The 20169-nt window shown below is 41.2% G+C and overlaps 1 protein-coding gene across 1 annotated transcript; it reads right to left on the bottom strand.

The window, feature by feature from the left end:
- Positions 1-661: 661 nt before the first annotated feature.
- LOC103975701 (E3 ubiquitin protein ligase RIN3) lies at positions 662-20062 on the bottom strand. Its single transcript, XM_009390746.3, has 12 exons — positions 19270-20062; positions 18007-18084; positions 14174-14260; positions 13958-14079; positions 13699-13795; positions 13085-13184; positions 11672-11829; positions 11422-11559; positions 11279-11346; positions 2163-2390; positions 1018-1384; positions 662-935 (listed from the first exon to the last, which is right to left on the bottom strand). The coding sequence occupies exons 1-12, from the start codon at positions 19513-19515 to the stop codon at positions 879-881; spliced, it is 1746 nt and encodes a 581-aa protein (XP_009389021.2). The 5' UTR covers positions 19516-20062; the 3' UTR covers positions 662-878.
- Positions 20063-20169: the final 107 nt, after the last annotated feature.

Consider the following 20169-nt stretch of genomic DNA (forward strand, 5'->3'; position numbering starts at 1 on the left):
TTACCTCTTGATCTAGGAAACATCATACTGATTATAGTCCACCATCGGAATCCATCCACAAGCTGCGCATGTATCATCAAGGAACAGAAACATCATACCGACTATAGAATAAACATATTTCATCAACGAGCCATGCACTCATCCTGCAAGTCGGTTTAGGCCTGCAACATATACTTGGGAGAACCACTTTCAAGATTATTTGGTCACTTGCTAAACCAATAAATAGGTCCACCAATAAACCAATTCAATGCTGAATGTAACAGTCAAGCAGTTACCATCAAGCTTATTCTCAAAAATAAGAAAACAGAAAACAAAACAAAAAAAAGATAGCAATTCTGTGCTTTTGTAGCATGAACAAAATGATTAATTCTCAGACTCAGTTAACCGAACATCACTGACATGAATCTAAAATCTAGTAACAAGGAGCTACTAATGTCAAAATGGAGATAAACAATTATTTTTGAATATAATGAATTATTAGCTTTTCAACATCAAAAAGATATTGAAAAAACAAAAAAAGTTCATTTCATTGAGTTTGTTCGGGCATGCTAGGCTCTCCGAAGCAGTCCATACTCATGGACAGCATGTTCTAGCTGAATCTTTGGCAGGCTGCATCATTGATGGGCTAAGTCAAACAACATAAAAAAGTGAAAATAAAACATTTCAGCAAGGTTATTCCTCTCCAAGGAATAACTTCTTTTTTAATTAGATATTGCGATGTATAAAACAAGAATGTATGTGGCACCAAAGCGTGGTGAAAGAACAGGAAATTATTGCAGCAAAGTAGTGTGAAAGGCACTTGTGTTTGTCTATATCAGTCACTTAAATATACAAAGCTTGCACAGACCTTGAAAGATGCTATAAACATATCCACTCAGTTACTGCATAAGAAGATTATTCACAGTAATATTGATGTTGTTGCTTCTCAGCAAATCCTGCACAATAGATACAAAAAAAGAAATCAATAACCTCTGGTGTTTCTGGAAAATAAGAATGCAACAAAAACAGTGAAAATACCTGTACAATAAGTTCATCCGGAATGTGTGGCAAAACCTCACGTACTCTATCTACCATAGCAAGTAACTCTGACATATTGTTTACAGAGGGTGAAGCATTCCTAATACGTTGACCAGCAGCATTTCTGTTCAACCTAATGGAAGCAGATGAAGGAATAGAAGGAATTGAGGTATGCTGAGAAGACCATAGATTCCAAGCAGCATCATCTAGAGAACCATGAGCGAAGTTTTCACTGACAGACGCTAGTTGCCTCATCATCATTTGAACCCCACCAAAACCTACTGGTCTGACTGAACTTGATGAACTAGCACCATCCACTCCTTGATTCACCCATGGAGGTGCCAAACTGGAATCAAATGCAGCTCCCCTGCACAACAAAAAGGTATATCACAATTCAACAGGCATAAACAGATATGACACCACCATAGATGAGCTGACTTTTTTTTTTATTAGCCAATGAAGAAGCAAACAAAAGGATGTTTCTGAATTCCATGAACCTCAAATATGACCATTACAATAATGGCACATCTACTTCAGCTAAATGTCATCTCAACATAAAATTCAATTAAGTTCCACTTGGATTGCCAGTCAGGGTATATACTATTCCTCATGTGTAATTGGAGTCTCATTTTCCTAGTTATGTTTTCAAGTTGGCCTGTGATGGATAGCTGGAGAGGGTTATAATCAGGTGACCGTTCCCTCATGATTACCAAAGAAACTGAAATTCCACTGAAGAATATACTTGAAACAAGAAAGCCAATATACAGTAGCACTAGAGTCGCAGTATTAAGGATGCAAGTGTTATTGGCTACACCAAATCCAACTCTGATGTTTAGATTCAACCAAAAATGTACCAAAACTTTACCCAAACCTGGAACTGGAGATCGACATAAGATAAGTTATACAAAATAAGAGAACTCAAGTGCAACAAGACATTGAACAACTGAAGTCCAATAATATAGATAACATAGAAGCATGCAACCAATGAATCTCAAATCAGTACAAAAATTCAGCTATAAAAAATTTTTCACATCAGCAGGGTGTATCATGTTGCAACAAAGAAGCATATTATGATCACAAAATATTGCTTATACACGAAAACAATCATAACATGCAAGGACCATAAAGATGCAACGATACTAAACCTCCAGATTGTATCAGAAGTATTCTGTTGCTGGTTTGGAGATGATCCTAGAGGTAGTGCTTGACCAGGAATCCTCTGTTGGTTCAATCTTAAACTTAGATGTTCAGCAAGTTGCTGGTCATCTACTCCATTTCCAGGAACGGACCTTGTGTCACCTTGAGGATTAGAAACAAAAAGAGGCCTCCGACATGTAGGGCAAGAATACACTTCAGTCAAACCCTGGTCCAACCTGGAATGTTATGCAATGCAAAAAGAGTACGATCAAGGGCAAAGACTGATAATATCAAACTAATGAACAGAACACTAACTTTACAAATGTTAAACATACACTACTATCATATATAAGGAACTAAGTAGTTAACTTCACAACCAAAGTGTAAAACTATATCCTCTCAAGATAAAATCGACAAGTAAATGTAACAATATAAGCATTATGTATTAGCTTCAAAAAATGAGGTTGGTTAATTATCAAATCTAGTTAAACCTCCTTATCTGACCTATGCTCCCTTAAAGTTCAAACTCCAAACAGTAGTAACTGTGAGGGAACTCACAAGAAAAAGTTACTAGTTACATGTCAATATTTAAAATGATTTTAAGGGATTCATCAATTAAACTATAGGAAAATATGTGTACTACTAAAATGCATTAAATAGCACAAAAACTTTAGCCCAATAACAATAATTTTCAACTTCTTTTCAGATTTGGCAAAGAAGAATCTAATTTACTTGCATATGCATGAACTTATGGATGACAATCATGTTGTTTCAAAATAGGCTTTGAGACAAATCCAATCTGTATTCTTTAGTTGTAAAATATACATGTGCTAGCACTCAAATAAGTATAAGATTCAATCTCTTACTCCATATAGGATCGAGAAGTCAATTTTTCATTGTCGTGTTTAACAAAGGTTTAAACATAGTTCGTGGTGTGGCCAACCAAAATATAATACATTGATACATCCAAACTGTATCTACAATGTCTAAGACTGATCCAATCTTGAGCCCTTTTTTTTCCTTTATGACAAAATATTTATCAAAATCGACAACAATGGCCAATTTTGTTAATCCTAGACCATCTGACAGTCTCAAATGACGAAAAAATGGAGAGAAGTGGAAGGCAAGGAAAGAAAAAAGAAACTAAGTTAAGGCGACATAAACATAAAAAAGAGACGTATCCAATGCACGAGAATCCCAACTATGCAGGGTCTGAGGAGGGTCAATATAATGCTTAAAAGCAGCGACATAAACATAAAAAAAGGTATACCCAGTGTTTAAGGTGACATAAACATAAAATAACTAAAACAAAGATGACACCACTACTATGCTAATTGGTGCATCATATTCATTATGTCATCATTTTTGTAATGCTTGTCTTTCATGACTGCCAAGATAGAGAGCTATGAGATGAAAGTACAGAAAAAAGCCCTTAGTCTCTTAAAAGAGTACAAATATGCTCTGAAAAAGATGAAAATACCATAAGACAACAATGGTCCTCTGGAATTATTTTACTGCCTTTTCACCACTTGCTAGTTCACTTTTTGGTAATTAGAGAAAGATTACAACTATATAATACGGTCAATTGCTATGTTCAAAACTACAAGTAGATAAGTTTTGAATTTTCAGATATCATATAATATAATTACTACACTATTATCTTTGTTTAATACGACTATTTTTTAAATAACACTTTTCGCTTATTTTTATTTGTATCTTTTAAATAGTATTTCATATTTACATTTCAATTTCATGTCATTAAGAAAAATAAAAATAATTTATTGAAATATGAAGATGTAAGATTTTTTAACATATACTTTTTCTATACTTTCACATATTTTGCTTTATTTTCACTGGTATACAGCAACATTATGATTTTTATTTTTAAATTATTTTCCTCAAATGTTGTAATGCCATTGATTGAATCCAATTGATCCTAACAATCTCCATACTAACTGATTTCAAGATTAATATCAATCTTGGGAACTATGGTTCTAAAGATGAGGATAAAACCAAGGTATAATACTCAAAAAAAGGTTAATCTTCACATCCAAAATTATTGATAATTATCCACAAAAACTTACTTTATATTACATTAGGCACACTCTAGTTTTGATAAATTGACAAAAACTACAAATTTACAAAGCAATCCTTAAGAGAACAAAAATGTAATCGTATTAAGGACATCCAAGAAACAAATAATGAGGCAGATTATTTGAAACTAAAATCAAGATTGTACCACAATTACAAGAGGAAGACCTAACACTCAAGCTCTCACCAACATGAGGGCTAGGGAAGGTCAGATTTGTAGAGGTGATTCTGGTAACTTGTTACTTTGACATCCGAATTGGAAGGAACAACCTTCCAAAGGCTTACCCTCAATTGATCAGTGCAAGAACAAACTTTTAATGAAGATCTCAAGACCAAGATTCGTAATTTTCATATCGTACCGATGTTTCGAGCTTTGCTCGGTATGGTATGGTACGGCATACCGAGTTGTCACGGACAAACTTCTCAACAAGATGTTGGATGTAATGCTTATGTGTGTCCGTGTCTTTTGGCATGTTCATGCCCTGTACAGAATGTAAAGGGGCGGCCGAAGGCTTATAAGTCTCATTTTAGTTGGGTGGTGGCCTCTTTAGGCTTGTAAATAAAGGTTGTGTCATGTGGACACGTGCGAGAGCTTTTCGGTCTGTAATGGACCATTTTACCCTTTGTTGTGCCACTGTTCAGAGCTTGTAAAGTCTGTTTGTAATTTGCATTGTCTATGAAGTGTTTTTCGGACATGTTTGCTTGTGGATCCCGTTTGAGGCGTTCTCTCTAACCCGTTCTCTCTTTTGATGGTCCTAAGGGACAATAGGAGGCTTCGGGGAGGCTGACCTTTGCGGACGGACACGCAAGGGTGCCGCACGACTTAGGCAAAACCAGCTAAGTCCGTGTCATATGGTATCAGAGCGGGACAAGCACTCATAGAAACACTTGACATGCAAACGTGGGGGACCTAGCGGGGCTGCGTTGAGGGCAGTCAGCACACGCGCGACCGTTTGAGGGAAAACGGGCATGGAGATGTAGGGAAAGGAGTCGCTCAGAGGAGCGGGCATCCGAGATTGGCATTCAGAGGAATGGCCAACCCTTCGCGGAAGAGGCACCACGAGAACAGGCAAGCTTGGAAGAATTTGGAGCGCACAAAGGTTGGGATGGCTGAGTTTGAGCTACGGCTCAACGTTGACAACTATACTTGATGGTGCTCTAGGCAAGCGAGGCGCTTGGCAAGAATGAGACCATGCAAGGTGGAAAGAGTTGCTCAACGACCAAAAGAGTTATGCAAAGCTCACAGAGGTGAGGGGAATTGCTAACTCGAAGATTTTGGTACTCATGCATGGGCTTGTATGCGGACGACGGAATGTTCGTGGCCATCCCAAGGCGGCCGAGACTCGGCACCATGGAGCATTGAAACTTTCTCTTCGGCATGTGAAGGATACGTCCGTAGGCGGCTGAAGTGTGCAATGAGTTCAGCATGTTGCTAGACCTTGAGGGGTGCAGTGGGGGCTGTATTGACGGGGAGTCGCAATCTAGCAAGTGCGTTTGCAGGAGGCAGAACAGTGCACAGTTTGTTTAGCAGATCGGAGTAGTCCAAGGGGATGGTGGTCTCCGAAACGAAGAGAGATGTTGCTCCAACGGGATAGTTATCCAGGAGGGATAAGTCTCAGCACTCCAGAGGGAGAATCATGTGAGACGGACTTCACATGTTGAGGAAGAGTACCTCACAAACAACAACTCCACGAAGCTCAATGGACCGAGCAAGCAGCGAGGAGTTGCCGCATGATCTCGCTCGAGAGAATGCATTGGTGGATGCATTGCGAGATCAAGTGGGGGAGCAACATAATTGAAGGCACACTTGGAGTCGATATGAGATCGGACTCAAGGGAGGGCTGACCCGTGGAATGGTGGGCACGAGGGCCACCATCGACTCAATGCGAAAACGAGGAGCGGAGCAACTTGGGTGTAACTTGGCGAAGTACCCAAGCCGCATGAAGGGAGCCAGCAGAGAAGTTGGAACATGGAGCAGAGGCACAGTGCTTTCCTTAGACAGAGGTCAAGGACATGAACTCTTGCAGAGGCAAGAGCAGGATCATGTTGTTCCATGGGTCCTTCATTCTGACGGAGCGGACTCATCTTGCATGGTGCCAAAGACGAAGGGAGCTTCGGGGCACATGCACCTTATCTCGGAGGAGCATTTGAGGGAGGAACTAAGGCGACTCAATTTGCGGAGGCGAAGTTGGGTTCAGAAGGCCTTAGCACGGGGCAAGAGGACGCAGAGGCGGGTACTCTTGAAGAATATGCCACAGTGTTGCCATTCGAGTTGCTATGAAGGAAGCGGTGCGCAGTGGAGATTGTGCTGGTAGGGGCAGAGGCCCAGGATCCAGACAATGGTGCATCAATTGCAGCGAAGTCGGGGGACTTCGGGAGCTACTAGGCGACGGACTGTCCTAGAGCGGTGCTTCATCTAGGTGTGGCCCAAGAGTGGGTGGATGAAGGTCGATTGCCAAAGGAGCGAACAAAATCGAAGGTGGATGAGACCCTGCGATGTATTGGCAGAGGCCACACATGGAGGGTTCACAATTCGAGTTTATTCCACAAGGATCAGAATGCAATGGAGATGTCACCAGGAGGCGACATGGTGCAGCGGATCGTGGTGGAACAGTTCGTGGCAATGCGATACACACGACAGTGGGTCCCGTGAGGGATGAGATCATATGGAGGTATGATCGGGAGCTACTGGGAGCTCCGCTTTGGTGAACAACACGACGGCAAGAAGGGCTATAGATTCAAGGAGTGAAGGCCATGGTATCGCAGAGGCGGGTCTTCCGGGCGTGCACCGAATTTTGCATCGGATGAAAACCTTGGTCATCAGCATATGGGGGCTGGGTTCCACCAAGGGAAAAGTTCGTATGCAAGTACCAGGGAGTCCCATGGGAGGGACTTGATCATGCAGAGGTATGATCGAAGCAGCTGGAGAGTTGGACTGCTCCAGAGCTCATATTCGCTTAAGGGAGCCCGGCAAGTCAGAGGACAAGGCCGAGTAAGCGAACGTTGCTACCAAGGAAGCTATGGAGAACAGAATCGGTGCAAACCCTACAATGCGATGGCAGAGGCCATGCATGGGAGTTGCAGTCTGTCTTTCCATCGACCAAACAGACTGCTTGGAGAACACGGAGGTGTTGGAGCAGGGGGTCGAAAGGGGCGAGGAAGCGACGATGAGTCCAGAGGGACTTAGCTACCCAAAGTCAAGCAATCAGTTAGAATGGAGGTGGACTCAGAGGAGTGCCACGGAGACATCTCTACTGATCGTGAAGAAAAGGGATTCAGATGCGAGGCGACGGATAGTAGGGCCATGGGCATGGCAGCGCCATGGTACCGCAGAGGCGGGACTTCCGTCAAAGTCATTGATCCCTTGCTCTCACGGAGGGAGAGCGTTTGGTCGTGAAAGGGGCCGAGGAGGTGGAGTATGCAGAGGCAATCTCCAAGTACCGAGACAAGGCTGAAGGGCAGAGGCCAAGAAACTTCGTAAGACCGGTGTCAACAAGTTTCTCATCAAGATAGCCGTAAGTGAAGGACTTCGGGTCATGCAAGAGTGCACGACCAAGGAACGAAGCAAGCAGTACGCGGTGCTGTACCTTTGCTACTCAGTGGAGTAGCCGGCAGGGTTGATGGAGAAGACGGTACAATCCCAGAGGCGACCTCATCTATTAGAGAATTACTCCAAGTTGGGGTGGAAACTTCCTGCATTCCAGAAGTTCAATGGCTTTGAGAAGGTGAATCACAGTAACTAACTCAACGCAAGGAGTGCAAACACTTCAAGTGCTTCAGAAGTGTGAGCAAAGAGCAGGCGAAGGCCAGTAACCAGCTCGATGCATGAAGTACAACCTCGAGGAGGCGGGCGAAGTCAAGTAACCTTTGCCTTCTCAACTCTTAAGAGAATGGGCGAAACCGAGTACCCCAGTTCTCTTATCTATCCAGCAGAGGAGCTCTGCACAAGTTCAAAGACCCTTCGAAGATAATGGAAGACAATAGTTGTCAAATCCTCACCAACGGTGATCAGTGCTACTGAGAGTAGATTGTCCGCTTCATTTCCCAACGAAATGCCAATCGAAAGCGGAAGTGATGCGAACCTACTTGGATGTGACAACTAACTGAAAGAAGAGTCAATGGGCAGATTTTGTGGAGGAAGGACCCAAAAACTTCAGAAGTTTGCGAGGCGATGCTCGTTAAAGCTCCAACAAGCATCCACCCAGTTCAAGCAGCATGTGGGAATTTTGAGAGACTGGCGCAGTAAAGATGGTCTTTTCCTTCATCTGGGAGATCCGCAGGAATCAACAAGGATCAACACAACTCAGCCAACCCCACACCACAGTCAGAGTCATTGGTGAGTTGAAGCAGCATGGCGGATCAAAGTTCGACTACTCAAAAACAGCAGCGGAGAGCAGCTGGGAGCCAGGAGGCGCATTGCAGCTGGAGCAGAAGATTGAAGACTCAGCAAAGGCGAAGAGTTGCAGTGTTCACAAAGGCTTCGACGAGGACGTCGAAGGGATAAGTGGGGGAGAATGTCACGGACAAACTTCTCAACAAGATGTTGGATGTAATGCTTATGTGTGTCCGTGTCTTTTGGCATGTTCATGCCCTGTACAGAATGTAAAGGGGCGGCCGAAGGCTTATAAGTCCCATTTTAGTTGGGTGGTGGCCTCTTTAGGCTTGTAAATAAAGGTTGTGTCATGTGGACACGTGCGAGAGCTTTTCGGTCTGTAATGGACCATTTTACCCTTTGTTGTGCCACTGTTCAGAGCTTGTAAAGTCTGTTTGTAATTTGCATTGTCTATGAAGTGTTTTTCGGACATGTTTGCTTGTGGATCCCGTTTGAGGCGTTCTCTCTAACCCGTTCTCTCTTTTGATGGTCCTAAGGGACAATGGGAGGCTTCGGGGAGGCTGACCTTTGCGGACGGACACGCAAGGGTGCCGCACGACTTAGGCAAAACCAGCTAAGTCCGTGTCAGAGTGGTACGCTAGGATGTACCACTCGATACGTGTAAATATATATAGAGGCGTACGTTGCCTCGACGACGTCGCCTCCTTTTCTTCTCCTCGTCGCATCAAACAAGGAGAAGAACGCGGTCCTCTCCTCATCTACGGCGTTTGGCGAAGACGCCGAAGGCCGTAGATGTCTTCGACCTTCGACGAAGAACGCGGCGAAGGCCGCAGGCATCTCTGGCCTTCGGCGAAGAATGTGAGGAAGGCTGCAGGCGTCTCCGGCCTTCAGCAAAGAAGAAGCCGAGTCGCCGCCTCTCCGTTACCTCCTGGATCGAGATCGTCGAGGGAGGGTGGCGTCGGATCGGAAAGCGTCGAGGTTCTCCCAATTCTCCCTCTTCTTCTCTCTCTTCTTCGAGCACCTTCTCCCTCTTCTCCCTCGATGCTTCTTCTTCCCTCGCCATAGCCAGGTTGATATCGCTCGGTAGCAGGCGGTCCACGTGCTGGTCTTCTGGTGAACCGGTATGTACCGCCCGTACTAGGCGGTATTATTCGAAATTAAAATCCTTGCTCAATAGTCAAAAACTCCATACATAAAACTATTCTTCAGTTCAAAAACTCCATACATCAAATTATTCAGTTACATAACAAGTTCAGGGGCATACACTAGATCGTCAATTATCCAAAAGTAGATTTCATGGTTTAACTGGTTTGCCACCAAAGTGAGCATTTTTAATGGCGTAAGAAACTTGCTAAAGTGAAGTTTCATATTAAAGCCTTCAAACCATAATTGCAGAAAAATATTAAACTGCCATAGTAGCATTGGGATTGTCTGAGTTCTTTATTGGAAATTTTTACTGTAAAAATTACTTCCGGACCTAATCCCATTTAACCTCCTATCCAAATCTCTAGACAATTCTCTCAAACTTGTGCTCAGGATAGAACTATTTGGACAAATCAATCTACACTCCATAGATCAATGAATACCAAAAAGAACGAGGGATACAAGTGGGGAGGAGGAGGTGCCTACCACCAGGGCAACCCAATTTTAATCACTGAAACCGGAGAGTAAGCCCTAATCTTGGCATTGATAAAGTTACCCTGGACAGGACTGGGCAAAATTGCTTGATTCGTTGGTTGGGCTGGTAAATACCGCATTTTTTAATCCTTGGTTGATAGATCAACTTACTTACAGAAACTTCAATAGGTATTTGACTGATCATTTAAACTTGAGGTGTAAAAAGCATTTATTAATTTTGCTTGATAGAATTTTTAGCATTTCCAACTGATTTCCAATCAGCTTCAAAAGGGTAAGTTAAACTAGAAACCACCGTCATGAAAACAATGTAACAAAAAAAAAAGGAACAAGCATCTAGTCCAACATATTTTTTGTTGCTTACTAGGATCATTTTCCTTGCCAACCCCGAATAGTTTTGGGACATAAGGGTTGTTAAACTAGGATCATTTCCCACAACTTGCATCTCCTATGAATAATATCTCAAATGTCCATCATCACATACTCAATGAAAAGAAGGCATTAAATAGTAAACAAACTACCTGTCATGTTTTATCAAGTCTGAACAATTTCTAGGACATCAATTATATTCAGAAATTACAAATTAATGTGTTTCTAAAAGCCTTTTTAATGGCCAAACAGCATAATAACTAACTTGCCAAGTTATAGAATTTAAGAATATTCAGATCCAGTAAATTAAGTTATCATTGACACATTCTTCTAAAAAGGCAAGCCCAGTACAGAAGGCTCCTGCAAATATGGAATCTGGCACAAGGGAAGTTACTTGGCCATATCTCAATATGGGTAACTCTAATGCAACTGGAGTCCTTTCATGGCATAAGGAAAGGCAACTTACATTCTAAAAGAGGTATTCACCATACTTCTAAGCTAGCCACGACAGACAAAAAAACCATGGTTACATTGGCATGACTGACACAGCTCAATAGATTGTGGTGGTTCAAGTGTTGAACACCACAAAATACAATCATATGCTGATGTTAAACCACCAAAATCTTGAAGAGATGCTGAAGGTTAAACATTATGTTAAAAAAGATAACAACATTGAGAAAGGCATGTAAACCATACCAAGACCTCAAACACACTAGGTGGAATAGATGATTGCATGGTAACTTTTTAGCCCTTGTCATTGGTCCCTGCATCTTGAATAATTAATTACCCTGCTGGCCATTAACAAATAAACAAGTTAAAATACCAATGAATTTACTTACTCTGCATATTGCACATTCATCATCATAGGCACAAAGTTCTTCATATGTTGCATCAGGAAGTGCTCCATCAAGGGAACTAAGGGCTTTCCTTAAATTGATATATGTTCTGATTCTCTTCACAATTGCACTGGCAAGAGCCTGTTCATCTCAAATTAAAAAGAATGAAAGAAGCTTTTGAAACAAAATACAACTTCCATGGACAACATGCCAATACCATGCAAAGGAGAACTAGTATGTAATTAACACTTACACGCAAGTTCAGAAAAAGAATGACATCCACTAGATGAAATGCCATGCCATGAAGCCACCAGGTCATTAAGTAATGACCTAGTGCCATTACTAAAGCCAACATATCTAGAATGAAACCACAGTGTCTTATGAGAATCCCTTTCCATTCAGAGAGGGAACCTGCAGTAAAGAGTTGAATTAGATGTTACGAGTGTAAATTTAAATAAATTGATTGTATACTGGTGTCATACCACAATCAAATACTAAAAAACATCAGGTATAACTGAATGAAATGTATATTCTCCACTAATACATATTTTCAGTAAAAACAAAAAAATATCACATACACTTGAACCATTATGTCATAGAATAAAAAATGCAGTTGAAAATAACATATGAGAGAGACAACAGATGAGGCAATTCTTTGCATAAATGTAAGGTTTCTTCCATATTGGTGGCTATAGTTCAAGTCACATAAGCGACCTCTCTGATTGCAAAGGTAAGGTCACATACATTATTAACCCCTTCACAAACCACATTCACAGGAGCCTTGTGCATTAGGCCATCAAGTTTTTAGTGAAATAAGACAAGAATGTTTAAGAAATATTTTAAAGACCACCACTTTGTGCTTTAATTGAGAGGGTTTATTTATCATAATTACAACCAACAGTTACACGGTAACAAATACGGTATATATTGGTATTATGTTGCAATAAAGAGCCCCCTCCATGTCATCCCTAGCAAACTAGCAAGAGTTTTGCTATGGTACGCAATAATACTCTTTCATCCGTAAGGGTAGAATGGGCTTTTTGGATCATTAGACACAAAAAATATTTTTCAAGGAGAGAGAGCTTCATTAAGTCTAAAGGTGGCCTTACTGTCTTTCATATATCAAAAAAAGTAGATACCTTCACCTGATAACTTGTTACAGTTAGTCATCAATAAGTCTGTATAATCATAATCCCATGCTCTATATATCATGGTTAAAAAAACTGCTTAGACCAGTATGAAACGACTAGTATTGACTGGCCAAAGCATGAATTGTTAAGCATCGGTAAGGACCTGTACAAATCTTATATATTGATCTGGTGATGGTGTACTAGACCCTAAAACATGCAAATGTAAACCCAGTTAATCTAACAATTTCCTTCATTGCTAGATGGTGTACTAGACCCTAAAACATGCAAACGTAAACATGGTTAATCTAACAATTTCCTTCGTTGCTATTTTCTTCTTCAGTGTAACATAACAATAAACTTCATACCTAGCTGATTGAATTTTAAAAGAAATTTGTATTAACAGATTTGTGAAGTTGTTATAGATTATGGAGATGCAAAAGGCATTTGGAGTTAACCAAAGCCATTTAGATCAAACTTTAGAAAGTAAATTATAATATAGGTCATAATGAGATAAAGAATTTGAGACCTGAAACTACCTGCTGCTGTTTTTTGAATGTAGTCTGAGCAACCGACAGTACTTTCACTAGAATGCCGTTGATAAATTTCAAGCAACTGAAACCCATGTACCATAATGGCCTACAAGGATAATGATGTCAGATGAAAAGAAAATCCAATATATGCATTTGGAGATGGAAGCATCTCCAGAAGACTGTTAACTTTATTAAAACATTTCTATTTAATTACTCTCAAATTTAACAGAGAAAATATGCAAGTTTAAAATTATCAAAAATTCCAACCAACCTGACAGTTTCTTAGGCTTTTCATAGTTGTAAAACTATTAAAAAGTTAGGCTTATAGGTCGTCTTGAATCATTTACTTTGCTATGCATACAACAACGACAAGCCATAAGATCTCAAATATTTAGGGTTAGCTACATAAATCTTAGTTCCATAGAAGGCAATATCTATTTTGTTTGCATTGCATGAGTTTGAAAATTGATGAAAACCTTTTCTTGTACAAACTATTATAAGACATACGACAAAGGTATCCACTTTATGCGCACAACTTGTCCGAAGATTTTTGACGAAAAAAATGTTAAACAGCTAAAGAAATAAATTTGACAATTCAAAGCTTATCCCAATGTAATTACCTGAAATGTCTCAGAAGCTATACAAAGAGGCTCAAAGAACAACAGCATAAACAAGCTATAACTGTATGAACTGTAGATCATCATACACAGCTTCATCCTGTAATATAAAAGGATTTTGTAACAGACACTAAGGGAGTAGAAGTTGAAAGCCATGACTTATCTTTGGTTCAAGAAATGTAACATGTATAAAACTGGAAACAGAAGTTGAAAGCAATTTAAACTAAAATTTTGCCCATGTTGGATTTGCCAAGAAAATTACCATAGGAAATCAGCAGAAAGAACCACCAACAAGGCAGAAAAAACACGAAAGTACTTTGAAGGTGTCACGGAAGGAGATGCATTTAGCCTTTCAAGCCTATCTCTTGCTAATGATTCAAAAATCTGTAAATTAGAAGCAGGTAGATTCTCTCAGTAACTATATACCATATTTCTCGTAGAATTTAAAAAGAGAGGGAGTGTATTTTCTGTCCATTACCTTGAGGGAACATAGAAAGACCAACCAGCTTGTCCATAAGATGACTTGAGAAACATTAGGTGGCACAACCAATGGAAGAAAGGTTCCCTGTTTGAATATATAAAATCATAGTATAACAACTAAGGGATTACTTGATGACATGAAGATCAAAAAACCAAATTGCATATGATAACTCAAAAGGCTTGTATTGCTGCAGTAAATCCAAGATAAACACAAGAAAAAAGTTACCATTTTTCACAGGATTACTTGATGATCAGTTTCATGCTATTTCTTACATAAAAGTACTATGATTATTCAAGATAAATTTATCATGTAAACAAGGAAATTACACTTAAGTGTAATTAAGAATCTTACTTCTTTGACACAGGACAACTTGTAATGAGTTTTCCATGAGTCTAATTTGGGTCCTTAGGTTTAGTCAGAGACATCTTCAGATCCATTTTAGTAGTCATATTTAGTTCTAAATGGGTTTTCCCACTATTCTAGATTTTCATCAGGATTTGTATATTATTTTTATTTGTTATTTTATGGTGTACTAAAGTTCTATTTTTGAGTGTTATTGGTAATATAGACCTAATATAAGAGTAGCCAAGAGTAGCATAGTTTAGGAAAGGTGTTTAGCTTTTAGGAGTTGCATTTAGATAAGTCCCAGAGGTATCTTTAGAAAGGCCTTTGTGGAATTATAAAATTTGTCTAAAAGAAGGGATCTCTTCCAGATGAAGAAATTTGTGCTTCTCTTGTAGTGTGTTATGACAAATAAGGAATGGAAGTTTGTTCTGCTCTCTATAGTGCGTTATGACAACAGACATATTAGTGTGTTGTCTCTTACTGCTTCCCTCTAAAATTTATCTTTATTATTCTCTAATTCTTTTCCTATCTCTTATTCTTTCATTATGAGGGTAGACTCGATGGTGAGCTTTAATTTTGTATTCCACAAAACTGTAATAAAAACTGAGTGCGCTTTTATTGTTGGTATTCACCAATACTGCAATCAAGGCCAATACCATTCTTGTAATTACCTAAGCAACTCGAGAAACCTGACACCTTAACAAAATAATTGCATCATACCAAACTTGTTCAAAGAAGCAGAGCTACAACAGGCAGTTCTGCTTATTTCACAAAACTAAAGAGTAAACTTGAAAGGCATACATACTGAAAAACAAGTACATCGTCTGTTACTATTGACAGTAGTTAGTCGTAAACAAGTTAGATTCAAGTGATGTTAGATTCAACCAAATCAGGCTGCACGGCAATGAACAACCTCAAGTACTAGTCATTAAAGAACCCACTGCCTATAGCCTTATACCCAGCCAACATAAAGAATAATGCATATAACTATGATTGACCAGATAAGAAGTGCTACAAAACATAGGGATCATGGAATAGTACCAAAGGATATGAAAAGAAGCATAATCAAAATTGAATGACACATTAAATGAAGATGATACTAAAGGCTGAGCCAGGTTTGGACTAGAGTTAGACTTAAGTGCCGTAAGCTTTTGGGCATGATTGAGAAGAGACAGCTTGGCTCATGGGCTTTCCAGTCCAATAAGCTAAGCCCAAGGCTCGGTGAAACTTAATTCAAGACCCATTTAAATAAAAACCTTTAACCAATTCCTACACCTCGGCCCCTGGTACATAATGTCCATCAGACTCTTTGACCTCTTCACCATTACCATGATTTTGTCCACCATCCCTAAGTGTGATACCTATGCTGATCAGTTACACCAACTCAAAGCTCATTCACCAGCTAATGTGAACAGTCCAGATCACCGATTGATGAGCACTGAGCCCGTTCAAAGTTGTCAAGGCTTCATCAAATGTGGAAGCCCTCTATTCTTTGGCATCAGGAGAATAGCTCACTGACTAGAGATAACATACACAGAGGCTGAAGTGTGAAAGATGATGGGTTTTTATTCTCCAAAAATAATAGTGATCAAGGAATGTAGGAGCAAATTTAGCATATCTCACTGCTAAGACATTAAAGGCCATGTAATCATGTACAAGTCTTCCCAACTGCACTAAAGATCAGCTGCCTAGTGAGCTTCACATAGACAAGCCCCGTGTTGTGGGTTTGCCAGATTGGCACTCTGACCACAACAACAAAGGAAAATATTTTCCCCTTCTTCCCCTCTATTCTTTAACAATTTATTGCATGTGGAACAGTGATTTAAAAAGCGCTAGGCGCCAAAAGGCGCCAAGGTCCAAAAACACCCGAGGCGCTCGCCCGAGCGAAGCGAGGCGCTAAAATATAAAATATAATTAATAAATATAATTATTTAAAATTTTAAATAAAAATATAAAAATATATAATATAATTAATAAATATAATCACATTAACAGTATAAACCTGCTGACGGAGAAACGAGGAAGCAGCGGCGAGCGACGGCAGCAGCGGCGGCGAGCGGCGGTAGCAGTGGCGGCAGCGGCAGCAGCAGCGGTGAGCGGCGGCAGCGGCGAGCGGCAGCGGGAAAGGGAAAGGGAGCGGAAGGCACGAGCAGCGGGAGGCCTCGAGGGAGGCGCGAGCAGCGGGAAGGCTCGCGGGAGGGCTCGCAGGAGGCGAGAGGGCTCGCGGGAGGCGCGAGCAGCGGGAGGGCTCGCGGGAGGCGCGAGCAGCGGGAGGGCTCGAGGGAGGCGCGAGCAGCGGGAAGGCTCGCGGGAGGGCTCGCAGGAGACGCGAGCAGCGAGAGGGCTCGCGGGAGGCGCGAGCAGCAGGAGGGCTCGCAGGAGGCGCGAGCAGTGAGAGGGCTCGCGGGAGGCGCGAGCATCGGGAAGGCTCGCGGGAGGCGCGAGCAGCGACGGCGGCGAGCAGCGGCAGCGGGAGCAGTGACAGCGAGCGACGAGATCGCGATCGGGATCGGCAGCGACAGCAGGTTAGGGTTGGGGTTATATCGGTTTAGTTGGTTCGATTGAACCAACTAACAACCGAACCAGGACCGAATCAGACCTAAAATTCTGGTTCGGTTTACCCAGGCGCTCGCCCGAAGCGCCCAGCGCCTGGGCTCGGGCGAGCGCCCAGGCGGCGCCTGATTGAAGCGCGCCGCCTGGGACATTAGCGAGGCGCTCGGGCCTCGCCTCGCCTCGCCCGAGCGCCTAGGCGAGCGCCCGAGCGCCTTTTGCAATCACTGATGTGGAATGGGTCCAAGCATGGAAAGACCATCTAAAAAATGAGCCAGACCAAACTTGGAGCTTCTTAAATTCATAACGACTGAGTACAAATTTTCAAGTGGACCATCTAATTGCCACTCCATTGTTCCTTCTACCTACCCATACTTTAGATTCTGATTTACATATCATAAAAATTGTGGATAGAAAATCAAGGTGGTTTCTGCAACGAATCTTTGAATGAGATCACAAAGCCCTATTGTCTAAGCTTACTACACATATTTAGCATTTTAACTAACAGAACAGAGCACTTGTAGATGAAACTACAACATAATTTTGAAGTGTCATATTATTCTGGTGCAATGTCTAAATTTCTCTCTAGCACCTTTCTGTGAAATATTATCTGTAGTATGACTGACTTAGAAAACAAATTTATTTATTTAAATTATTATAACTTCAAGGTTTTCAAGTACGCATCCAATCTGATAGGACTAAGTAAACCAAAACTCCTATAACGTTGCTTATTACACATATCCATGTAAAATGAAAAACTGATAGACGCATATACAGTGTATGAGTTGCATAAACCTAAAGGACAACCTCAGGACAGTAATTGCAAATTTCAATGTAAGTGAAATTGACAATATAGCAAGGTCGCCAAGAAAAGTTACATAAGAAACATAGCATATTTAAAACTCAGCCAAGGTTAACAGCTGAGTGAGTGTTACCTTGTATATTATGTAATTAACAAAACGTTCCAAAACTTTTCTAGTCTCTGATGTGTTCAACTGCACAAAGAATAGAGTCTGCACAAAAGAAGGAGAAAAGGAGAATTAAGATTAATCACAACGGTACAAAGGATGATAGAAGTACTGACTACCTGAGGATAACTTTAAGCCAGAATGATTAATTTAGTTATTTGACACTCAAGAACAGTCTCATCAATATATTATTACCTACATTTTGTGAATTACCAACAGAATACACGATCAGTAACTGGTTTAAGCACAACAAGAAGAACTAAACTTTCGGGCTTCACCCACAACAAATGACCACTGTAGTTGTCAAATTTTGAAACACTATTTTGTCAAGTTAAAGCAACACTGAACTTCTTTTTCAGGCCTAAAAACCTGAAGTAACAGAGGTAACACATCATATATAAATTTGGAAGCTCCAACAAAGAAAGACCAACCATTTGTTTGGTTCTTCCAGTGAAGCCATCAAAATTTTTAAGGAGTACTACCAATTAATACTCCTTCCAATAAATCATTAAAGCTTCTCTTCCTTGAACATAGCACTAATACATCAAAACCTAAAATATACCAACATATATGATCTATGCTATCCAACATAATGGATCTTCACAATGTATACATGTAAAACAATGTGAAAAGGCATCATCATATATTCAACACTCTCCAGAAGATGACAACTACACCGCTTGTCAACAGTAAAAGCAGAATATCAATAAATACTGCCTTGCTGAACATTTTTATTCATCATCATACTAGAAATTTCATGAAATAAAGTGTCATCACATCACTAATGCTCCGAAAAGGGATTTAAGAATACAAGCAGTTAATACATCTCATATGGCATATCTTGAACTATGTCTCAAAAAGCCATGTCACATCATTTTGTGTATATCTCTGATTCTTACTGATTTTAGTTGGTAAGAAGAGGAATAATTCTGAACTTCACTGTAGCTCTGAAGATTACTAACTCAAGTATTTACAAGTATGACTGTCGTCAAACAAATAATGAATTCACATAAATACTTAAGTAATTATGCTGAATACCTCACTTAAATGCCGCTAACTTTACCCATTTCAAGATACAAAAAACAAAAAGAAAGTGTATTTCAAGGGTCCATGATTATCCTAAATCATGCTTCAGTTCTAAACAACACGCCGCATAGCTATTGTAAGTGTTGCATTAGTGAATCACAGACAACAGCTTTAGATATATGTCATTCATATGAAGTATGATACCTTGAGCAGCAACACGACCAGAACGTACACATTGATCACAAAATTCGCCAGCAGAGCCACGGTGACATGCGAGCTGAGCAGCAGCTCCAGCGCTCGCCCAGCGCTCTCCTTGGAGCCTCCACCGCCGTCAGAAGTGATCAACCCATCGGACTTCATCCCGTCAAGCGAGGAGACCGTCCACCACTGCAGCCCGACGATGCTGGCCGCGGTGCTGAAGACAGAAAGGTACAGGTAATTCATCGCCATCGGCACAAACCTCAGGCGCACCCCGACGATTCACCGACCAGCGAGAGCCCCAAGAACAAGCCGCGCAACCCGTCGCTCCCCGCGCTCGCGATAACACACCGCCATCAACCAAAGGATCAAGAACCATAGGTTCGGGGAGCCAGCGGGAAGGACCGATCCATGACGGGAACTGCGGGTGGAGGAATCGCTGGATGGCGTACAGTTTCGGAAACGGGATTCTTGGATGCTTTAAGATCTCTTTCTTGATGACCCTTTTTGTCACTTGTTGACGGAGGATTCGACCCGATCGCTCTTGGAATTCGCTCCGCGATCTCCGATCACCCGCCTTTCTTCGATTCGTCGGTTAAAGGGTTGGGGATTTTTGGGAGAGGGGAGGAGGAGGAGGAGGAGAGGAGATCGGAGAGGAAGAGGATTGGTCGGGTCGCGGGATCAAGAAGAAGAGGGAAACGAACTGTCATTAATAAAAAATCCCGTCAAAATGGAGGTCGCGGTGCCTCTTTCACCGCACCGACCGGGCACGGTGGACCGATGGTGTTGATTTAGCGCGGGGGACACTTGTGAAATGTGCATCCGTCGATTGGTTCTCAAAGATCGGAACAAATATCTCTTGCTGGGAAGCGTCCCGCTTCCACCCGGTTTACCGCCTACCTGCCT

The sequence above is a fragment of the Musa acuminata genome, chromosome BXJ2-4, assembly GCF_036884655.1.
Source record: "Musa acuminata AAA Group cultivar baxijiao chromosome BXJ2-4, Cavendish_Baxijiao_AAA, whole genome shotgun sequence".
NCBI lineage: Eukaryota > Viridiplantae > Streptophyta > Magnoliopsida > Zingiberales > Musaceae > Musa > Musa acuminata.